The 20,443-nt window shown below is 49.0% G+C and overlaps 2 protein-coding genes across 13 annotated transcripts in view; one reads left to right on the forward strand and one right to left on the reverse strand.

The window, feature by feature from the left end:
- ATG13 (autophagy related 13) overlaps positions 1-11,507 on the forward strand; it is a 45,134-nt gene extending 33,627 nt beyond the window's left edge. For 5 of the 9 annotated variants that reach the window (XM_006117294.3, XM_006117296.3, XM_006117292.3 and 2 more), the window contains 7 exons: positions 2,293-2,403; positions 2,924-3,063; positions 5,382-5,499; positions 5,915-5,992; positions 6,319-6,435; positions 6,945-7,073; positions 8,337-11,507. In XM_006117294.3, coding sequence (XP_006117356.1) covers positions 2,293-2,403; positions 2,924-3,063; positions 5,382-5,499; positions 5,915-5,992; positions 6,319-6,435; positions 6,945-7,073; positions 8,337-8,414 — 771 coding nt within the window. In that variant the 3' untranslated portion in view covers positions 8,415-11,507. Of the gene's footprint in view, positions 1-2,292; positions 2,404-2,923; positions 3,064-5,381; positions 5,500-5,914; positions 5,993-6,318; positions 6,436-6,944; positions 7,090-8,336 lie in introns of all 9 variants that reach the window. The other 4 variants (XM_006117300.3, XM_006117299.3, XM_006117293.3 and 1 more) reach the window with 3 other exon arrangements.
- Positions 11,508-14,247: 2,740 nt separating this feature from the next.
- The window catches only part of ARHGAP1 (Rho GTPase activating protein 1), a 38,242-nt gene continuing 32,046 nt past the window's right edge, over positions 14,248-20,443 (reverse strand). For all 4 annotated transcript variants that reach the window (XM_075927612.2, XM_075927609.2, XM_075927610.2 and 1 more), the window contains 3 exons: positions 19,963-20,091; positions 19,512-19,615; positions 14,248-18,371 (listed from right to left, as the gene is read on the reverse strand). In XM_075927612.2, coding sequence (XP_075783727.1) covers positions 18,192-18,371; positions 19,512-19,615; positions 19,963-20,091 — 413 coding nt within the window. In that variant the 3' untranslated portion in view covers positions 14,248-18,191. The remainder of the gene's footprint in view (positions 18,372-19,511; positions 19,616-19,962; positions 20,092-20,443) is intronic.

The raw sequence follows: 20,443 nt of genomic DNA on the forward strand, positions 1-20,443 counted from the left end.
GTGCACAGTGCTTTGTTGCGTGGTAGGGTCTTGGGAAAGAAGCAGCTTTCCTTACCTCTGTAGTCAAGGAGGCCCAGCATACCTTCTGTAATACCAGAGACCACAGATGTTGACTGCCTGGAGAGAAGCTTTTTCCAGCTCTGCTCATGAAGTAGGCAGGGAGTAAGTAAAAGGGGGGAGGCAAAGCTATGAAAGGGTCTTGAGGAGCAAAAAGGAACTGAGCACCCATTTTGACTGTGTGCTTTGAAGCATTTCAGTACAAACATCTGAAGTAAAATCCTCACCCCTCTGAAGTCAGTGGGAGATTAGCCACCAACTTCAGTAAAGACAGGGTTTCACTTCAGATCCTAAAAGGTTTTTAAGTCCTAACTCCACTTGAAATCAATATGAGTTAAGTGCCTAAATACCTTTGAGGATCTTGGCCTAGTTCTCTTCCCCAATCAGGATGTTTGTTGTTACCCATGTGTTTCAGTTGCAGGAACTTAGAGATCATTATCTGTTACCCATCTGACACAACCAGCATCAGTGGATAGTGCTGAAAAATGTTGTCGAGAATAGCCTCTGGCTCTGGAACTTGCACCTCCTATAAAGTGGTGCTTGTTCTTAGAATGTTAAAGCTGAGACACAGTTTACTGGAAAATATCCCACTGGCTGTCTGAAAATGTTTGATCTCTGAGTGTTACAAGTAACAGCTAAGAGTACTTGAAAAAGTCTGTTCTCTACTTTGTTTATTTGTTTTGTATGTCTCTCCTGAATAGTCAGATAGGTTTCTCCTGTATCTATGGGCCTTATACACAGCAACGGGGGAGAGAATCATTTTATTATAAAATCACAAAAATTGCTGAGGGTCTTGGTGGCAGTTGCAGGGACTGAAGCTACTTTTATCTAATTAAATTTGACGTTGACAGTGTCTGGTGAGAAGGTGATAGATGTTTTTACTTGCAGAAAATGACAGTGTATAGTCGGAAGGAATGTCTGCAGGGACCTTCTTAGACATAGAGAGTATATTTGGCCAGTTCAGTGGGGAAAGGCCCCTAGAGTCCCTGAGGCATATTGGGGACTCTGGGAAGTGGAAAGCTCTATGCAAGTCGAAGTATAGCATCAGATGATACTTCTAGCAAAATAAGAGTTCTTGAGACTGGACCTGCCTGGTTTATGAGAAGAGACCACTCCATCCAGCTTCACCCAGACTCTATAAGCGCCGCCTGATCTTTGTGAGCAGCCTTTAAATTGTCAGGCCCCCACCTCAAAAATGTCAGCTTTATGGCTATGTCTACACTATGAGTTTTCTCAGCAAAAATAGGCTAATGAAGGACTCATTTGCATGAGTTGCAATCTCATTTGCATATTTTCTGCCGATCCGTTTTTGTGCAAAAACAAGCAGTGTGGACGTTTTCTTTTTGTGCAAAAACCTCTTTTTCTGCAAGATCCTTATGCCCCAAAAAAGGAGGTATACCAATCTTGCAGAAAAAGGGGGTTCCACACTGCTTGATTTTGCGCAAAAACCCAGTGAAAAAAACAGATCAGCAGAAAAGATGCAAATGAGATCACAACTCATGCTAATGAGGGGCTCATTTTTATATTTTTTGCTGAGATCTCATAGTGTAGACATAGCCTAAGAATATTGACTCACTTGTGAATTGCAGTGTTGCTGTAGTCATGGTGCTCATATTTCTAGTTGAGTTTGGGATACTGGGAGAGGAAATCTCCTGGGGCTTAGCCTGCTGGTTTTCTTTTTAGCTAGCAAGATGGAGAGCCATTACAGAGAGGTTTGTTTCCTTTGACTAGGTAGGGGGGCGTGTCCTTCATTCCTGCTACATCACCCTTTGTTTGCAGTGAGTATGAGGAGAGCTTGATTTCTTGATAAGGAAGTGGGTTTTAAATGTCAGTGTTTATATGGGCTTTTCAATGAGTTTACAACTGGTTGCACCTGTCCTTTTCTCCAGTATGTGATGCAAGAGCTGTACTGCAGGCCTTCCTGACATTCTCTCTCCCACTCCAGCCTACTGAGGTTGTTTGCCTGCCTGTTCACTACTAGAAACCAGGCTTGCTTTTAGGCCAAATCTTCCTCTTCTTTCTGTTACAAGGCTGATTTTGTTTTAAACTATATACATTAAATCAAAACTTTGAGACACTCTGCTAGCCTAGCGCCATGCATGCACTGTGCCTCTGACATTTCCTGTTCTATCTCCCATGATTCTGATAACTATTCAGACTGTGGGGTTTTCCCTCTCCCCTTTCTCTCTCCTCTTCCTTTGCCCCCTTTGTATTTTTTTTTCTCTTGTTTCTTAGCTCTCCAGTTCTCGTCTTTCCTATCAGCCTGCTGCCCTGGGAGTTGGATCAGCTGACATGGGGTATCCAGTAATCTTTGCTGGTGGTTTGAATGCGGCACATCCTCATCAGGTACTCTTAGAGATTGGAAGAATCAGTGTGGCTTGCACTGCAGCGACTAAGCATCACACAGCTAAGATATTGCATGCAACTACATCAAGAGTGCAAAGGGCCTGGAGAAATTAAAAGAACATGGTGCTAGCAAATAAGCCAGGAAGTAGCGCCGTAGGGCTCTTGGATTCATCTGAAGTAGGACTTCAATCAATTTTTTTCCACTAGGTAGAATGGAGACATTGCACTAAGAACAGGGTAAGACAAGAGTCTGGAAAATTGGCACCAAATCTGAGGCAGAAAGAATTAGAAAGTAAATTATATGAATTCTCTCATTGGGAAAGTCCCCTCTCACATTAATTCCCCTTTCTTGCTCCCTGTCGGAAGATCACTGCTGTGTTCTAGCAGGGGTGTAGTCAGAGCATATCCATGGTGAGCCAAAAAGATCTTATTTCCAGCATGAGAGAACCCACTGTAGAGCTGTAGTGTGTTGCTGTATCAGTCTTAAGATCTCTAACTTGGTCATTCCTTTCCACTTTAGTTGATTGTTCCAGGGAAGGAGGGTGGGATACCCCCAGTTCTTAGCCAGCCAGCGCATGGCACTCAGGCTGACCATGAGAGGATGGCAATGTGCACTCCTTTGGATGGAGCCCTCTACTCAGCAGCTACTCCTTCCAGTAGGTAGGTCTTGGTAGGAGGTGCAACACTTCTAATCGTTCATCTTTGACTGTGTAAAGCTGAATCACATTTAAAATTGACTTTTCTTTTAAACATTTGAAGGGCAGTTCTTTATATCTATCAATAATACTAGATTGGCTGCTCTACCTTTAAAGAAGTCAGCAGCTTTCATTCCTAGCACAGAAACTGAAAAACACCCTAAAGATCTGGTCTATCTCTTCTACTTTGTGGCCCTCATAGTACCTGAGCACCTTGAGTACTGAAGCTTTACTTCTAAATTGTCTGATTCATGAACAGCAAGATGAGGTGGCTTCAATACAGTAAACTTCCGATAATCCGGCACCTTTAGGACCCAAGGGGTGCCGGATTATCCGATTTGCCGGACTATCGGAAAGGGGGGCTATGAAGGGTCTGGGATGGGGTGGGGGGCGATGCTACCCCAGACCCCTCATAGTTCCTCCTTCCGATAGTCCAGCTCTGCCTCAGGCGTCCCTGATTCTGTCGCTACTGGTCAGTTTCAGCAGCGGCTGAATCGGGGACGCCTGCAGCAGAGCAGCTGGAGTGCTGCCGGGTTGGTCCGGTAGCGCCGACCCTTGGCGCGGCGAGACCAACCCGGCAGCACCCCAGCTGCTCTTGGGGACGCCTGGGGCAGAGCATCTGGGGTGCTGCCGGGTTGGTCCCACAGCACCGCTCCTCGACGCTACTGGACCAACCTGGCAGCACCCCAACTGCTCTACCCCAGGTGTCCCCAAGTCAGCTGCTGCTGAAACTGATCAGCGGCTGACTCTAGGAAGCCAGAGGCAGAGTTGCTCTGCCCCGGGCTTCCTGGAGTCAGCTGCTGGTCAGTTTCAACAGCGACTGAATCCAGACGTCTGGGACAGAGCAGCTGGGGCGCTGCTGGGTTGGTCCGGTAGTGCCAAACCTTGGTGCTGCGAGACCAACCCGGCAGCACCCCAGCTGCTCTGTCCCAGGTTTACCCGAGTCAGCTGCTGCTGAAACTGATCAGGGGTTGATTCCAGGAAGCCCGGGGCAGAGCAACTCTGCTTCAGGCTTCCTGGAGTCAGCCGCTGGTCAGTTTCAGCAGCAGCTGAATCGGGGACAGCTGGGGTGCTGCCGGGTTGGTCCTGCAGCCCCAGAGGGCAGCGCTACAGGACCTACCCGGCAGCACTCCAGCTGCTCTGCCCTAGGCGTCCCTGATTCAGCTGCTGGTCAGTTTTAGCAGCGGCTGAATCGGGGAAGCTGGGGGCAGAGCAGATCCAATTGTCTGGCTGCCCGGAGCACTTCTGGGTTCCTGATGGTGCCGGACCATCAGGAGTGCTGGACCATCAGATGCCGGACCATCGGAGTTTTACTGTAGTAAATGTTTTCTCTCTTCCCCCCCCCCCCTCCCAAAAAAAAGGCTTCTTCTGAATTGTTATAAAACATTAGTAATAGAAACCAGCTATTTAACTGTTATATTAAGAAACTTTGGGGGCAGGAATCCTTGTTGAACAGAAAACAATGCAACTTTAAACTCCAAATTGCATGAAAACCTAATCTCCTTTTCAGCCAGTTAGCTCTTCCTGTTTGTGTTTCCAGAACCCCTTTTCCCCTGTGGTTCCATCTCCTCTCATGGCCATGGGACAGTTGCCATAGAAAACATTTTAACCAACTTGGCTTTTTACTCAATTTAAAAAAAATCCAGTTTGTTACAGTAGCACTAATGCACTGTCCTATGCTCCTTAACTAACCAGTCACCATCAAAAGGCTAAAGCCTGCCGGAAGACTGAGGCCCAGATTTTTAGAGCTTCTGAATACTTTTGAAAATCAGGTTTTGAGAATATACTGAATAAGCCACCCAATGAAAATTAATCAGATTGGCACTGGCTGCTGTACTATTGGACTACTCTCGCTTCATGGGGTATGGGATTCCTGTCACGGTCTCCTGACAGGGAATATATCCAAGAATTGTATGTTCCGGAAAGAATAATTGGCAAGAACTGCTCAGGCTTTCTTGTAATTTCTAAAATTAACTCCCTTCCATTCTCATTCACCTCTTCTGAGCAGCCTGTCCTAAGGTTTTCTGCCGTACTGATAGGATGGTTCCTTGGTTCCTTCTCAGAGCCAAGCAGAAAGCTGCTCTGCAGCTTTGCAGTCCCTATTGCATCCTGGTGGCTGAAGGGAAAATTCTGACAAGAACAGGGATGCTTTGTGCTTCTCCCACCTCACCTGCCCAGCTCTGGGCGAGGGCCTAAAAAACAAGGAAATCTTATCAGAAGAATGTGGTTTGTCTTATTGTTTATGTGCAATGAGCCATCAGCACTTCTCACCTTCTTCCCTAGTGAGGACACGGAAACAGTATCAAACAGCAGCGAAGGGAAGAGTGGTTCCCCACATGACCTCCTGGAGACCATCTTTGTCCGGAAGGTGGGGGCCTTTGTCAACAAACCCATTAATCAGGTAATTTGCAGTGACCATTCTGCTGTGGACTTGGGGTGCACTTTTTGTCATGCCGCTGTTTCTTTTTTTCCATTGCTGGACAGAGGGGGAAATCCTACGTCACGAGGGCAGCCATAGGAAATGGGAAGTCAGAGCTGTGTAAGGACTATAGGTCTCTGAATGCAGTGCTTTATTGCATGCTGGGCCTGGTGGCTCTGCGGGTCACACCTGTGTATTAAAGAGGAAGTTGGCAGCAACCTGTCATATGTTATGTCCTCTAAGTGTAGCCCTTGGGTTCCTGGCATGTTGCCAGTATGACTTTGATTGGGTAAAGTTTAGCAGATCCTGACATAAAGCCTTGCAATGAGATGGTGCATCCTGTATAAGCAAAGACTTTTACAGAAGTGCTGATGTTATGCCCATTGAATCTCTCCAGGTAACCATGGCCAGCTTGGACATTCCTTTTGCCATGTTTGCTCCCAAGAATGTTGAGCTGGAAGATAATGACCCCATGGTAAGACCTCCCCCCGCCCCTCTTGAGCCATCCGTATGTTTCAAGTATGGATCATGCAATATGGATGTATCCTTCCTAACTTAGCTTTGCATGCCTCTTCTGACCAAAGAACCAGCTACTTGCATCAGCTGGTTTCTAACAACCACTTGTGTGCCAGAGTTTGGGCTTTCCAGAGATAGAAACAGCAGATTTACAGCCCCCACTAGTCTGTGCTTCGTGTCTGCACACTCTTGTATCTGTCACTGTGCTTCTTGCTATGCTGTCACATCACACAGATGGGCTGAGTGACAGGACCTGAAACTGATGAACTCTGGTTTCTTGGGCAGGTGAATCCTCCTGACTCCCCAGATGTTGAGTCTCCTCTACAGGGCAGCTTGCACTCAGAGGGCTCCAGTGGCAGCAGCACCGGGAACACACATGATGACTTTGTCATGGTTGACTTTGTAAGTCCATGCAGTCTTCTATCAGCCCAAGCTAGTGCTTTACTCTTTTGGGGTGGGCGCTACGTGTTTGTGTGATGATGAAATGAAAATAGATGATTCTCTTCAAACCAAAGCTCATTGTGCTCCCACATCAAGGACAGGGGCCCTGGGCATCCTAAAAAATGGTATAGGCACTTATGTTTGTAAACCCACAACTTGAGGATATTATTTCCTTCTCCATTATCCATGATGGCCTGTTTTTGTGTTGTCCCTGTGTCCCATACACCTAAAGCAGGGTCTAGGGAAATGTAGTGCTTTAGAGGCACATGAGCTCATCAGGGAAACACTCATTCTGTTGGTGGCAGGGGATATAGCTGATGCTGCTGTTCAATTATTTGACTTATATTTGTTGCTGTAATGTTGAGGAGTTTGCTGGTAGCAGATGGTGCTTTCTGTCTGTGAAAAGAGCAAAGTGGGAAGTCTGACAGAACTCTCTGAATGGGGGTTAATTTTTGTATCTTTAATTCTAGAAACCAGCATTCTCAAAAGATGACATTCTTCCAATGGACTTGGGGACGTTCTACCGCGAGTTTCAGAACCCCCCTCAGCTCAGCAGCCTTTCCATTGACATTGGGGCTCAGTCCATGGCAGAGGATCTGGTATGGGAAAATTTTGGTGTGTGAGGGACATACATTCTCATAATACTCTCTTCCTCCTAGCTCCCTGAACAAGCCAACATCCCGTAAGAGAGCAGAGGCACCTACCAGCAGGGTCCCCGGTCAATTTGCTGAACACACCTGTACATCTCAGAACTTGAGACCTTTGAAAAGGGCTCACATCTGTTTCCTTCCAATCTGATTCCTTCTCAGTGCACGTTCTCAGCTGCCATTGAGTTGTTGGTTTATGCTATATGTGTGTGGGGCTGTATCTGTGTGTTTCATTGGGTATCCTCTTCCCAGAGGCCATTGCCGCTGCAGGACTCTTCCACTGTCCAACATTTTTCCCTGCTCTAATAGTCTTGTACTTTCTCCTCATTATTCCTGTCTCTGCTAAGCTCATAGCCTTACAAAATAGGACCATTCACAGAAAAGAAGTAATTTGGGAGGTCAGTGCCTCTCTTCTCGAACAATTTGGTAAGGACTGGGAGACGAGCATAACCCATGCTCTAAGGTTCTGGGGAGAAAACATTCTGCCTCCGTTCCAACCCTGTCCCACCCCTGGAGCCTACACTTCTAAAATAACCTGAAATGTGCCACTTTTTTACTCCACATGCTGCATTTGTGAGTGTGTCTTTTACTTCACCCTGCCATTAAATGATAGTCTGTGGCAGCTCTGAAACATCCTCATCTCCCATCTGAGTGCCACTGCCTGTTACCTGAAGGGGCAACCTTGCCATAGTTCAACTCTCTAGATGAATCCACATCTAAGAACTGAATGCTGCCTCTGCCACATCTGGACTTCATTCTGCAGTCCTTATTCAGACAAAGCTCCCAATCAAGGCAGTAAGAGTGTTGCTTGGATACATGCAGTGATTGGCCCACCACTTTTGTAACATGGCTTTGCCTGGGAAAACTATAATGCCTAATGCTGACAGCTAAGTGTCTCTAGTCACATAGTATGACAGAGTAATTGTGCTGCAGCTGCTAAAGGAATTGTACTACAACCTGGTCTTTTGCATCAGCTGCTTCTATAGAAAAAACAAACTGGGCAAAAAGCCCTTCTCAGGTTCACTTCTGGAGCCTGTCTTAATACCCTGCTTCTGCTAGGAGTGGTACATGTATAAGGGGAGAGAGCACAGATCAGCGTAGAGATCTTTGGCCAGCGTGTACCCTATGTTTCCATTGTTTTATAGCTTTCTTTTGATTAGGCTGATACGCCTTCTGTGAGTGAGCCCTGATCTGAGTTTTTCTTTACCTTCCCAGGATTCCTTACCAGAGAAGCTGGCAGTCCACGAGAAAAACGTCCGAGAGTTTGATGCCTTTGTAGAGACTTTGCAGTAAAGCTGTTATCTTATTGCAGCAGCAGTGTCCTGCTTCTTGAGTACCTGGAGGAGGAAGCCCGCAATGTCCGTCTGCTACTCTCTCTTTCGTGTGTCATTTTCCTCTGCGTCTTGTGGGCTTTGTTGGATCACCTCCCTCAATATTGGGTACAGGTTCAAATGTCAGTCTCCTCAGCCAAGCCCCAGGAAAGTAGTTTTGGGCCTCTTTTCCTACTGGCATTTGAGTTCTTATCTAGAACACTAAAGAAATCAAGCTTTGTTGTAGTAACCCATTTCCCCGTCAGTCTTTGTTCTGTGTATGAAGAGCTGCCAGAAATGAGTTAGCATCTGGGCCCCAGACGCTATCTTTTCCTTGGGTCTGCAATTGCACTTGAAGCATAGATAGCCTTGGCTCAGGACAAAGGGCCTGTGCACTGGCAGACTCAGCCATCTCGAGTGCAGGACATCAGCTCTTAGAAATGGGGTGTTTCATCCTGACTTCAATGAGAGCACGTGGACTGCAAAGCACCAGGGGATGTGGCAGTCTTTCCCGTTTATGCTGTATACAGTGCTGCCTCTATAGATACGTTCACTTTCTGCTTTGAAGGAATTGGGTCTTTGTGCAGACTCTCTCCCTAGGGCCTTGTGCTGGGTGTGTCTGTCCAAATCACAGGTTTGAAGCTACAGAAGCTGTGTGGGAAGGCTTTCTTGAGCATATGGACTGTGATTGTGCTGGTGCATCTGCAAGTGGCACCAGAGAGTATGTTAAATTTGTAGTTGCTGCTCTTGAAATGTAGTTGTAAATATAAATAGGAATTCTGTAACTCCAGGGTTATGTAACTAGCCCTCTTTGTCCAAGGATCTTTCCTTTTCTCTGCAAACCTTGCTGCTCTATGGTTAATATATAAGAAACAGGAAATATTTATTGCTTTTAAAGAAACCTATATTAAAGTTACATTTTGACATACTAGGGCGGGTCATTCTGTCCTGTCACTGCAGGCAGCCATTGTGCCATGGAGCCCTGGTCCATGACATGTCTGCCTTTGTTGGGGAAAATCCAAGATATTTATTTTCAGAGACACTTATTTACTCTAATACAGTGTTCTGTGCTGGGGGCTTTTTCCATGGCACCCAGCCAGGGCATAAATGTAATAACATGCACATGTTGGTGCAACAGAGTGGCAGGGACTTCCTGAAGAGCTACGTTCCGACAGGCTTGGGAAATGAACTTGTTCTGTTCCTTAGCTGTCCGGGAGGCAGCTTGTTCACAGAAGCACACTTTTGAAAAGTTGATGGTACTCTCTTTAATCCGCTGGCTTATGATTAGCTAAAAGTTTATTTTTGTAATGGGCTGCTCTTGAGCAGCGTGATTGGTTGGCAGTGCTCTGTGTTTGTTCTGCTTGTTGTGTGTCCTTTGTCCCACCTGAGGAAGGGAGATACTGTGTACTGGCACTAAGCAGGAACTTGAAATTGGGCTTGTGCAAATCTTTGCTCTTCAGGCACCTGTAACTGGGCTGAGTAACCGAAAAGACTCCTGCGAGTCCCCCAGCTATCCTCAGACAGTGTTTCGGGGGCGGGAGAGAGAGAGGAGGGGAAGAGTTCTCTGTCTTGTGAGGATCCTTGCTAGTTTCCTTTCCACGGGTGGAGTAACCAGCCTTATGATCCAAAAGGCTGATGTGGCTTCCTCCAGAGTTCAGCACAATTCCTTAGACTGAAAAAGAGGCTTGCTAGAGAATGACGTGAGACCTTGGGTTACCATATGACCTCTGCAGCCCTCCGTTCTTGCTGCTCTGAAGATTCCCAGGGTGCTACCATGTTGTTCTTTTGCTTTCCCATCCCTTGTGGTGACCGTCATTTGTTGTATATGATCTGGGGAAGTGCTTTAGTGTATGTTCTAAAGCAATGGGTAGGGGTTTTATAATTTCTTGAAACTGCCAACTCTCCCTTCCCAGGCCCCCCTCACCCAATCCAACTAACTCTCATATAGAAAGGATCCTTGTTTTGCAAGGAGTAATCCAATCACCTGTCTGCCCCAGTGCTGAAAAGCATCCCAGTGAAGTGAAATGTTGGAGATAAAAAAAATCCCACTGTCCCTGTAAATAGCACTGACTAACAGAGCTTCAAAGCTCTTGCTGACAATTTCCTTACAAACCTTCCTGTGAAGAAGGCTGCATCCCCACAGTACAGCTGTGGAAACCAGACACACAGGGGTCAAGTGATTTGTCCAAAGTCACATGGTGAGTAAATGCTAGGTTCATCAGCAATAGAACCCAGATCTCCTGACTCCCTTTAATCAGCTGATCATTCTCCAGAGTCTTGTAGTAAGCTGCATGTGGATGTGCTCTGGTTCCCTGCTCTTTAACTTTCAGGCTATGCCTGGAGGAGCTCTCCCATTAAAGAGTTTCATAAAGGTTAGTAAGCTACTGGCATGCATTGTCAGGACTGCTAGGAAGAAGCAAATAGGCATTCTTGGTGGTGACCCTTTCTTAGGCAGCATTGCTTCTGTAGTTCTTTCTCAGCTTTGCACTGAACTGCTGTGGTATCCACAGAAGATGAGCTATTGCTGTCCCAAAAGCCTCCAGGGCCTAGTGTCTGTGCTCGGGTCATTTTCATGTGACTTCAAGATCACAGCTCCTGTATCTCACAAGGCAGAACTTGTGCACCACAACCAGGTTTCTATTTAATGCTACCCCATGGAAATCTGCCCAGATGGGTTGATAAGATATAGCTTGATAGCTACAGCAATAAAAGGTTTCTCTTGGAATGAGGTGTGTGCTTATTCCTGGGCAATCCTGAGTTTTGACACCTCCATTCCAGAATCTAGGCTCTCAGCTCTGTCTAATCAACTCATTAGAAATGACTGGCTCACAGCACTTCTGCAAGAGGAACCTAGCTGCTGATGCTGTGGCCTGCTGTAGAATTTAATAGTGAATGTCATAATTTTAATAGCCATCTGCTTAGTCCTGTACTATGTCAAGGAAGCTTGTACATAGCTGATGGCCTACAAATGCTTTGGGTGAAGGGTACTAAATTGCATTGTTTTGGCAATAGTCTCCAATGCACTTCATGTATTCAAAGAATTTCCAATAAAAACTTTTATGTAAGCAACTCTTAACTGTTTGTCATGCTGATTCAGTTCTTCTGTGAATTACGCTGCAGATTCCGGTTCTGGGATGTTCCCACTTATGGCTTTTCCCTTCAACCAGCCAGTTTTTAACTGCAGACATTGGTACAACTGAGGGAAGAAGCAGGGTTAATTCCTTCAAGCTCCTGTTTCGGAAGGTGGAATGAGATGCAATGAGGAAAGTTATGAAATGCAAAAGGGCAGAGTTGCTAAAGTGCAGACAGTATTACTGCCTCAGAGGCATTAGGGAAGAGAATCTAAAAGGGAGGAGGAGGTGGTGGTGTGAGAATCTTTGCTGTAACGTTGGAGGGGGGAGGGAAAGAGCGGTTTTTCCTGGCTTGTGCAGTGACACAGCATCCTATCTTGTGCAGACTGCACTGTTCATTCAGCCAGTATGAACAGAAACCCTGTCCCAGTGCCATGTTGCACAATATGGGGTAGAACAGGTGAACAGAAATTGAGAGCTAGCACAGAACAATGGGCTTCTTGGAAGAGAGCCCCAAATACTTGTAAATCCCTTTTAGCATGTGCTTGCACTTGAATAATTAATTCCCAGGCTGGCTATGGGCACAGAGATGTTATCTTGCTTCTCTAGCTGTGACTTCTCTATAAACAAAAGCTTGATTGGCAGCACTTCAAGTTTCAGCTGGGAGTAGAAAATCCAGCTCAGTTTAGCCTGCTTCCTCTACCAACAAACATCACAGATCCTTCTCACAGCAGACAATTGCATTCATGGGGTGCCAAGCAGAATAGCTTTGAGTATGCTGCTGTTCTACTCTCAAAACTATTCTGCATAGAGTAGGAATGTAAAATTCCACTTAACCAGTTAAGTGGGATCCCAATGGGAGGTTATGGCGGGCCTGGCTGGGCTAGAGCAGCCCTCTGCCTGTGGCACAGTGGGTGGGCCCATCATGCTGCAGGTGGGCAAGGAGCTGCTACAGTTCAGCCAGGACACCAGTTAACTGGTATGCATCATCCTGTAAGGGTGAGGCATGCTGGTTAACCCATGACATCCCTAACGAGGAGACCAGTCTACAGGTATGTCAGGGCAGAACACACCTTTCCCAGTAAGCAACTCTGCTGAGGGCCTGACAATCCTGGGTGGAAAAGGCAAAATTCATCAGCACATCAGTGCTAATAGCCCCTACCTAGATATTGGTCAGCTTTCAAAATCTTAGCCCAACTAGTACTGCAATAACCAGTATTCTCTAAGAGACTGGAGGTGCCCCTCATGCAGGAGGCGCCAGCCTTTTCATCGAGGACCCCTGATGGTATCTGAAAAAGTCAAAAGGCCACATTTTTTGAGTGATTGCTCATGTGCATTCCAATATGTGTGTGTCTGTGCCACCCAAACTGATGGAAGACTTCTATCAGTCAGGTCAGCCACCCTTTGTGGTGTCCTGCTGGGGTCACATTACCCCTGCCACCTAAACTCCCTCTTCAGTTCCTTCTTTCCACACCGCGAGTTTCTGATTTCTTGCTTCGCAATTAGTTAGGCCCTAGCATAGTGTTCTTGTTGTGTAGGTTAGTTGTTAAAGTTACTTAGAATAGTTAGTTTTAGGGGGAGCACCTGTCATCCTGAATGAATAGGTGTAACAAGCTGTACTATGACTTGGCCAACATGCCAGCCACACATTACAGCACATTCACCTTGGGCACAAGCCTCGCTTGTGGCCTTTCAAGCACAAGTCCCAATTCAGGCCATCTGCAGGACAGCAGCTACATGGTTCTCAGTAAATATCTTCACCACTCATAACCTCACCCAATAGTTCCAGGTTGATGCAGTATTTGGCAGAGCTGTACTGCACTCAAGAACAAGTTGAGATCTGAGCCCTCCTCTGTACAACCTGCTGGTAAGTCACATATTGGCATGTACACAAGCAATCACTTGAAAAAGAAAACAGTTATTACCTTTGTAACTGCTGCTCTGTGAGATGTGTTGCTCACAATCCATCTACTTCCCCTCAATCAGACTTTCATCAAGAAGGAACTAAAGCGGGGTCAGGTTGGTAGGGGTATGTGTGTGATGCCATGAGGTATCACCACAGGGGCCACTACAGACAATCCTATAGATCCCACTAGGGAAAAGCCTTCTGATGATTGTGCACATACTGGAATGGACACGAGCAACACATCTCAAAGTACACTTAAAAACGGTAACTGTTCTTTCAGGGCTTTGAGCTGAGTCTGTCCTGTTCCGCTCAAGCACCACAATGGGGGCTGAAACCTACCAAGCTTTCCCTGGCACAGAAACCCCCACAGCCCAGATCTAGATGGTGCTGTCTTGTCCTCCCCCTGTGGGCTGCAAAGAGAAGTCAGCCAGAGACTCCCAACTGGTAGGAGCAGAACCAGCCACAGCAGAAAACTTTGAACAGTCACACAACTATCTACAGTTCTGCCTGCCTCATGCTGAGTGGCTGCCTGCTCCAGCTCCCCCCCCCCCGCCCTTTACCTCACCTTTAACCACCTCAACAGCCCTTCCATGTTAGCTGATTCTTCCTCCCCACAAAAGTAAAGCTATTTTCCCCACACACAGACCTCAACACACATCTTCCCCCAAAATAGTCATGATCTAACATGCAGTTTGCTATGACCATAGAGTGTGTTTTGCTTGTGTTCTACCCCTCTCCCTGCTGGCTGGTGTATTGTGAGTGTAAGCCCTACAGGGCAGGGACCACATTGCTTTATCTTGCAGAGGCTGCAGCTGGAACAAGCACACCATGCTCTGGGGCTGGGTTTTGATTTTTATTGAAATACAAAAAGTGCAAACTGTGAAATACAAGATTGGTGCAGCACAGAAGGAAATAAAAATTGATGTGAATTAATGTTACAGTAAAACCCCCAGCCCTGCGCCTGCCAAACACCAACTGGAGAGAAGGCAGGGAACACCAACAAAAAGCAAAGCTGTGAACTGCACTAGAGCCCCACTGCTTGGAAGAGCAGTCAGGGACTAGTTTGGCCCTCAGAGGTCTCTGCCAAGTCAGGAGAGAAGTTACTATAAGGCATCAAATTAGCCGTGCCTCATCTGCACCACCCAAAGGCTCTTGCTCCAGAAAAGACAGGTAGAGGGGCTGACTGCTAGAGCCAGTTGTGCAGTGTATACTCACTGGCTGCTCAGATACCACTGGAATAAGGGAAGCAGAGGAGTTGAGCACTGCAGAGCAAGGCCCAGAGGGGAGACAATGTTTCACCCCGAAAGGGCCACTGTGGTCAATATTAATACAGAAGCCGCGCTGGGAAAGAAGCTCTTGGGCAGCTGTGTCCACAAGGACACTTTATGGGAGACAAATACACAGAGTAACCATGCAACCCCATACCTGCTGCCAACCATCACTTACAGGCAGCAGGGACTAGTGTGGCCTCTTGGGCCAAGGTTGATCCTCTAGTCACTCTAGCTACCTTCATGCTACCTCTCTCCCAGCTCTGCCTCAGACTGTACGGCCCCAGAGGCAGCCAGACAGGGAAGGCAGTTCAGTTCCCAGTTCATTGGCAGAGATGTGGGCTCAGTCACTCACCTGCCATCCAGTGTGGGAAGCCAAGGGCTGCAGTCAGGCCCAGGCCACCGCTTCACACACAAGCCCAAGTGTAATATTTTCATAAAAGGCATCCAGAAGACTAAATTGAGAAGTAAAGTAGCCATAGCTGCCATGCCTGTCCCAGGCCTCTTGGCAGGGCCAGTAGATCAGGCAGGGGAGTGGATAAAGGAATGGGAATATTTACACTGGATTTCTCCCAAAACCTTGGAAGCCCATTCTCACCATGTGCAGTACCAACACCCTGACTTTTCACCAGGTCTGCTCCCTTCCCCATGCAGAGCTCTGCCCCAGAAGCAGAGTTAGCCACTAGCACCGGGCTTTGCAGCAGGCACCATTATATTCAAATAGGAAAGCCCCTAAATGCAGGAGTTTTAACTACATAGAATTTTTTTTAGTGTTTCTGGGAGGTTATGGAAATACCTCCCAGCCCCTGGGCTGCCCCACCCTGATTTCTCAACACGGACCAGCTCAGGCTTCAGTACTACCAGCTGTGTGCACACATGGGCAGGAATTCACTTCAGAGAGCAGCAGCTGAGTCTGCAGCCAGGCCAGGGGGAATTTCTATTCTGGGCTACTGTCCTTAAGATTCTGATTGTTCCCAAGGAACGGAGCTTGTTTTGCCTTTCCTCAGGGGAGATTTAATCTAGGCCAAGGAACAATGAGCTGTGGCCCAGATATCATCAGCAATCCCAGCCTAGTTTTGCTCTGACATACATGCAGGATGGGAATACTCCCCTTGAGAGGGGGTGGATAGAAGCTATGATATGGGATCTCACACCCCCTTCGAGCTTGTCAACACTAAGCATAACCTAACAAAGCTCAGGGGACAAGCACAGGGCTCTTCCTACACTATCCTCCCCCCTGATCTCAGTAGGAGCCCCACGTCCCTTCAGATTTCCCAAGAAACCTCCACGGGAGGCTGCTGGATCTAGCAGAAGTCAAGCTCAATTAGAAGCCCTTAGTGACCCACTCAGACCATCACTATAGACTCATTCACAGCAAAAGTCATTTGTGTCCCAGCCCAACAGACAGAAATTCAACTGGCACAAAGCAGAACATACAGCTCTGGGCCTGGTGCCTCCCCCACGGGGCCCTTCAGCCTCCCAGAGCCTCAGCACCCGATGTGGGATGGGTGACCCCAAGCCATGCACTGCCAGTACGCCAACCCTCCTCCGAATTCTCTGCTCCTCCACTTACCCATCTCACCCGTCTGGGTGTCACCCCGTGCGCAGTTGGCAATGGCAAGAAGAGACCGCACTGAGCCTAGGCTGCACTGCAGGACAGAGTTCCTGCCAATCCTGGGTCCCTGCTCCTGGGCCTGGCAGAGGAGACCCCATTCCTGTTGTTGATGCTCATCAGCAGTTTGTCATATTTTTAAACCAAGGTATCAGCCTCTGGTCAACTTCTAGGGCAGGTTAAAATCTTATTAAAAGCAGCTCAATGTCCAACAGGAAATTGCCACTTTATAAGATGAGCTGTGCTTGGTCCCAATGTTTCCCCAGGGCTGGGCTGCAGCTAGGCCCAGGACTAGCCCCTGACACAGCAGGACACAAGGATTATGGATCTTAGGGAGCGAGGCTAGAAACAGAGAGTCTTGCTCCAGTATGGAAGCCTCTCTCGAGAAGGCCAAGAACAGGAGAGGTGAGCTCCCAGTTACTTTAGCAAGTGGCAGAGGGGATCCCCACATACTACAACCAACCCTGAGGCAGTGACTGCAGTGCACCTGCCTCACAAGGGGATCTGCCTGCTTTGTTCCTGAGCCTGGCCTGCAGAGAACCAGCTCCCTCGCTACCCGCCTGGCACATAAGGGCTGCATCCAAGCAGCTCCCCTGACAGGGTGGAAGGGACACATGGGGCAGGGAGGAACTGGGCTTGGGGCATGCTGTATGGCACAATGCTCCTGGTAGCTTTGGCACCTGAGAGCTCAGCCCTGGACACATTCCTGCAATCCAGGCCCTGCACGCTCTGACTAAGGTTTGACCTCAGTGCCCAGGCCCCTCCTTTCAGGCCACATTCTGACTTACATTTTTTCTGGATAAATTTCCACACACCCGCAAAGTCAAAAAGCAGCTGGGATCGGGGCTAGCCAGCAGAGAAGCTGGGGCCCCAGGAGTGTCCCTGTGCTGCAGCCACAAAGAAAGGCAGTGTTAATTGTGGGCTTTGGCAACGGGGAGTCAAGTGCCGCCAGGGCACTTGCCCCTGCATGATTCCAACAAGCTTACTGACCACAGAGCATTACAAAGGGGGCCCTGCATCCCCAGGTAGCACATACCCATTGAGGCCGGGTCTGGAATGAAACGTTCCCACCAGGAGCCAAGGACAAAGCCAAGGGGACCCATTAGAGCCAGAACTGAGTAGTCTTGGGCTACCACATGCTAAACACCCCAGACCCCAGGCCCGCGCACCCACCTCTTGGTGAAAGTGACCAGTAATGGCAGTAAGTGCCAGTGCCCCCTGGGGAGGCATTACTGGCTCCCTGGTGTAAAAGTGCCAGCAGAGGGCAGGGCTAAGCCAACTCCCCTCAATCACAGAGTCTCTGGCAGAGCGCAGTGGCCCAACCCCCCCGAGAGCGAGTTACTCCTTCACTTGTACACTGGGTTGTTATTAGCCCAGGAGCAACACAGGCAGCACAAGGCTTACCTGACCTGCTCCAGCTGGGGGCAAGGAGCCAGGACAGCTTCCGATAGGAGGGGCTGGCATCCTGCCCCACCAATCGAGCCAAGCTCTCCCTGGCTCTGCTAGCCTAGCTGATGCAGGAAGGAGGAATGAGCTGGGATCTGGGGAGCTGCACAGAAGCAGGGCTGCTGGAGGGAGGAGAGGAGGGCAGAAAGGAGCCCTTGGAGGGAAGGAGAGAGAGAGAACAGCCCCCAGTACAGCAGCATGGCCAGGGAAGAGCTGCACAGAATGGCTGTGGGGACAAGCCTCCGCTCCCAGGAATGGGGAGACCAGCTCCCCTCCCCTACCTCTGGCAAATAGTCACCTGCTTTTTTGCAGTCCCACCATCTCCACAGCCCTCACTCTGCTCACTGCCTGAGCTCTAATGAACCCTCTGTACCGGAGGCTCCTGGCCACAGCTCCACAAGGTAGGAAGAGGGAGGGGGAAGGTGGGCACAGTGTGCTAGTGTGGGCTGGCCCCAGCTTAGGCCTCCACGTCCTGGAACAGCACCTTCTGGTTGTCCAGCAGGAACTTGGTAAAGGCGTTGATGGGGTTGATGGCCTTGAGGGTGATAGCTGCATCCTTGGCCCACAGCAGGTTGGGGCCAAAAACCACTGCCAGGTTGGTGTTTGTCATCTTGTTCACGTCGCAGTTGGCGGAGACCTGCATCGGAGGGAGAAAGGTCACCGCGAGGATTCAGAGCAGCAACAGCAGCATTGACGCGCTGCCCTCTCTGACACCCATGGTAGGGGCTCCACTTCCTAACCTAGGGGGGAAACTGAGGCACAAAAAGAAATACATGAACCCCAGAAGGAGAAGCGGAAAACACTTGACTGGGACTTGGGACCAGGGTTCAATTCCCAGCTCTGTCACCGGCTGCCTGTGGGAGTCTGGGCAAATCACTTGGTCTGTGTGTGTCAGTTCCCCACCAGTGAGTGAATGGGGAAGACGGCCCTTCCTTTCTCACGCTGCCTGCCTTGTCTCCACGGCAGGGACATCTCTCGCGGGCTGTTGGACCGAGCCCAGCCCGGCTCAGAGGTGCAGCAATACAGATGATGATGAAGAGGCAGAACAGAAGTAGGATTCCAGCAGCCATGAGCCCAGGCCCCTGCTCTAGCCACCCTCTGCAGTTCCAACACCCTTCAGCCATTTCCCAGCCCAGGCCACACAATCAGCTCAATTGATGTGAGTTTGACTGTAAATTACTCAATCCCGCCCCCCCCCATTCTATCAGCCTCTTCTAGCTTCTCCAGGCCGGGAAGGGAAGGGGAAGGCAGCAACTAGAGTCCAGGGAAGGACAACTTGGGTGATGTGCAGGGCTTTTGAGATGGCAAGTGATACCCTACCACATTCTGCACAGCTGGCATCCTACCCTCCTGCTCTCACAGAGATATCTGGGCCCAGGGAGTGTTGTCATCCAGCATCCCCAAAGCACTAGGGTGCCTGAGGTCTCTGCCTTCTTGCTGGGGACAGATTTGGCCCAGTGGAGCAGCTAATCTAACAGGGCCGGATCTGGTGCACATACCTGTTTCCTGGCCTTGACTTGCAAAGTGGGAGGTTTCACCATCTCAGGAGCTGGGCCCCTATTCCCCGCCCCAGTGAGAGAGACTACCTGAGCCCAACAAATCACACCCGGTTCCAGCCCTTGGGAAAGGGGGATAACGAAAGGTGCTTTCCTGGCTTGACCCTTGCTCCCTCTCTACTGGGCAGCATCTATATTGGGGGGAGTGGATGGGCAGTAATGGAGCTGGGACCAAGTGCTCTGAGCTGAGAGGGGAGGAGCCTGCCCTTGGAGCAACTCACCTCTGCCAAGAAGGTCATCAGCAAACAGAGCACTTGGTAGTTTTCCTCAGGCAGGGCTTGGAGGGTTTTGCGAACAACATCCACGCGATTCGACTCCTCAGTGTCTGAAAGGGAAACACATGAACAAGAGCCTAGCTCACACTGGCAATGAAGGAGAACACTCCACTCTCCCCAGGTAATGCGGGCCCTGACTCACACAGGGAGGCTCCTCTGAGAGGCAGGAACCCTGCTCCCTATGGATGGGTACCCCAGGCAGGACTCCCTCTCTTCTCCATCCCATGCAGATTCCCTTGGCAATGAGGGCTCATCCATGCTGTCTGGATTCCTTGGGAAAGCACCAGTGTCACAGCCTGGGATCAGGGAGGGTAGCTGTCCAGGGTAGACTGAAGAAGATCCCTGCCCACAAGAAGTTCAGGCTTCATTTGGCTGGGCCCTCTTGCCCCCAACTCACTCTGGAAGTTGACAACATGGTTGTAGAGGCCAAACGTGAGCAGAGGCTCTGGCAGCTCCCGAAGGAATGTCTTGAGGATCACGGCAGAGAGGTGAACACCCTCATATTGCTGGAAATCCACCGATATTCCTGAGGACAGAGAGCAGGCACAAGCTCAGTACCCAGAGACCAGAGCAGGAGCACACTGAATAAAGTAGAGGGGCAATGGGGAAGACTCCTTTAAGACCAACAGAGCAGAGCATGGGTCAAAGATCCGCACTGGGGACGAGCATGGGACCAGACTCATTTGAGATGGCAGTTACTTGCCAAACAACAGCTCTGCTAATTCCAGCCCCACGTCCCCAAGGCTCACCATCCCAAATAGCGGTCTTCTCCCGTCTTGGCCTCGTTCCCAGGGCTGGGCATGGGAAGGAAGTATGGCCAGCCCTGGGAAACAGAAGAGGCTCCTCAGGGAGCAAATGGGGAGAGAGACACTCAAGGA

The sequence above is a fragment of the Pelodiscus sinensis genome, chromosome 5 (assembly GCF_052426305.1).
Source record: "Pelodiscus sinensis isolate ZL-2025 chromosome 5, ASM5242630v1, whole genome shotgun sequence".
NCBI classification, from domain to species: domain Eukaryota; kingdom Metazoa; phylum Chordata; order Testudines; family Trionychidae; genus Pelodiscus; species Pelodiscus sinensis.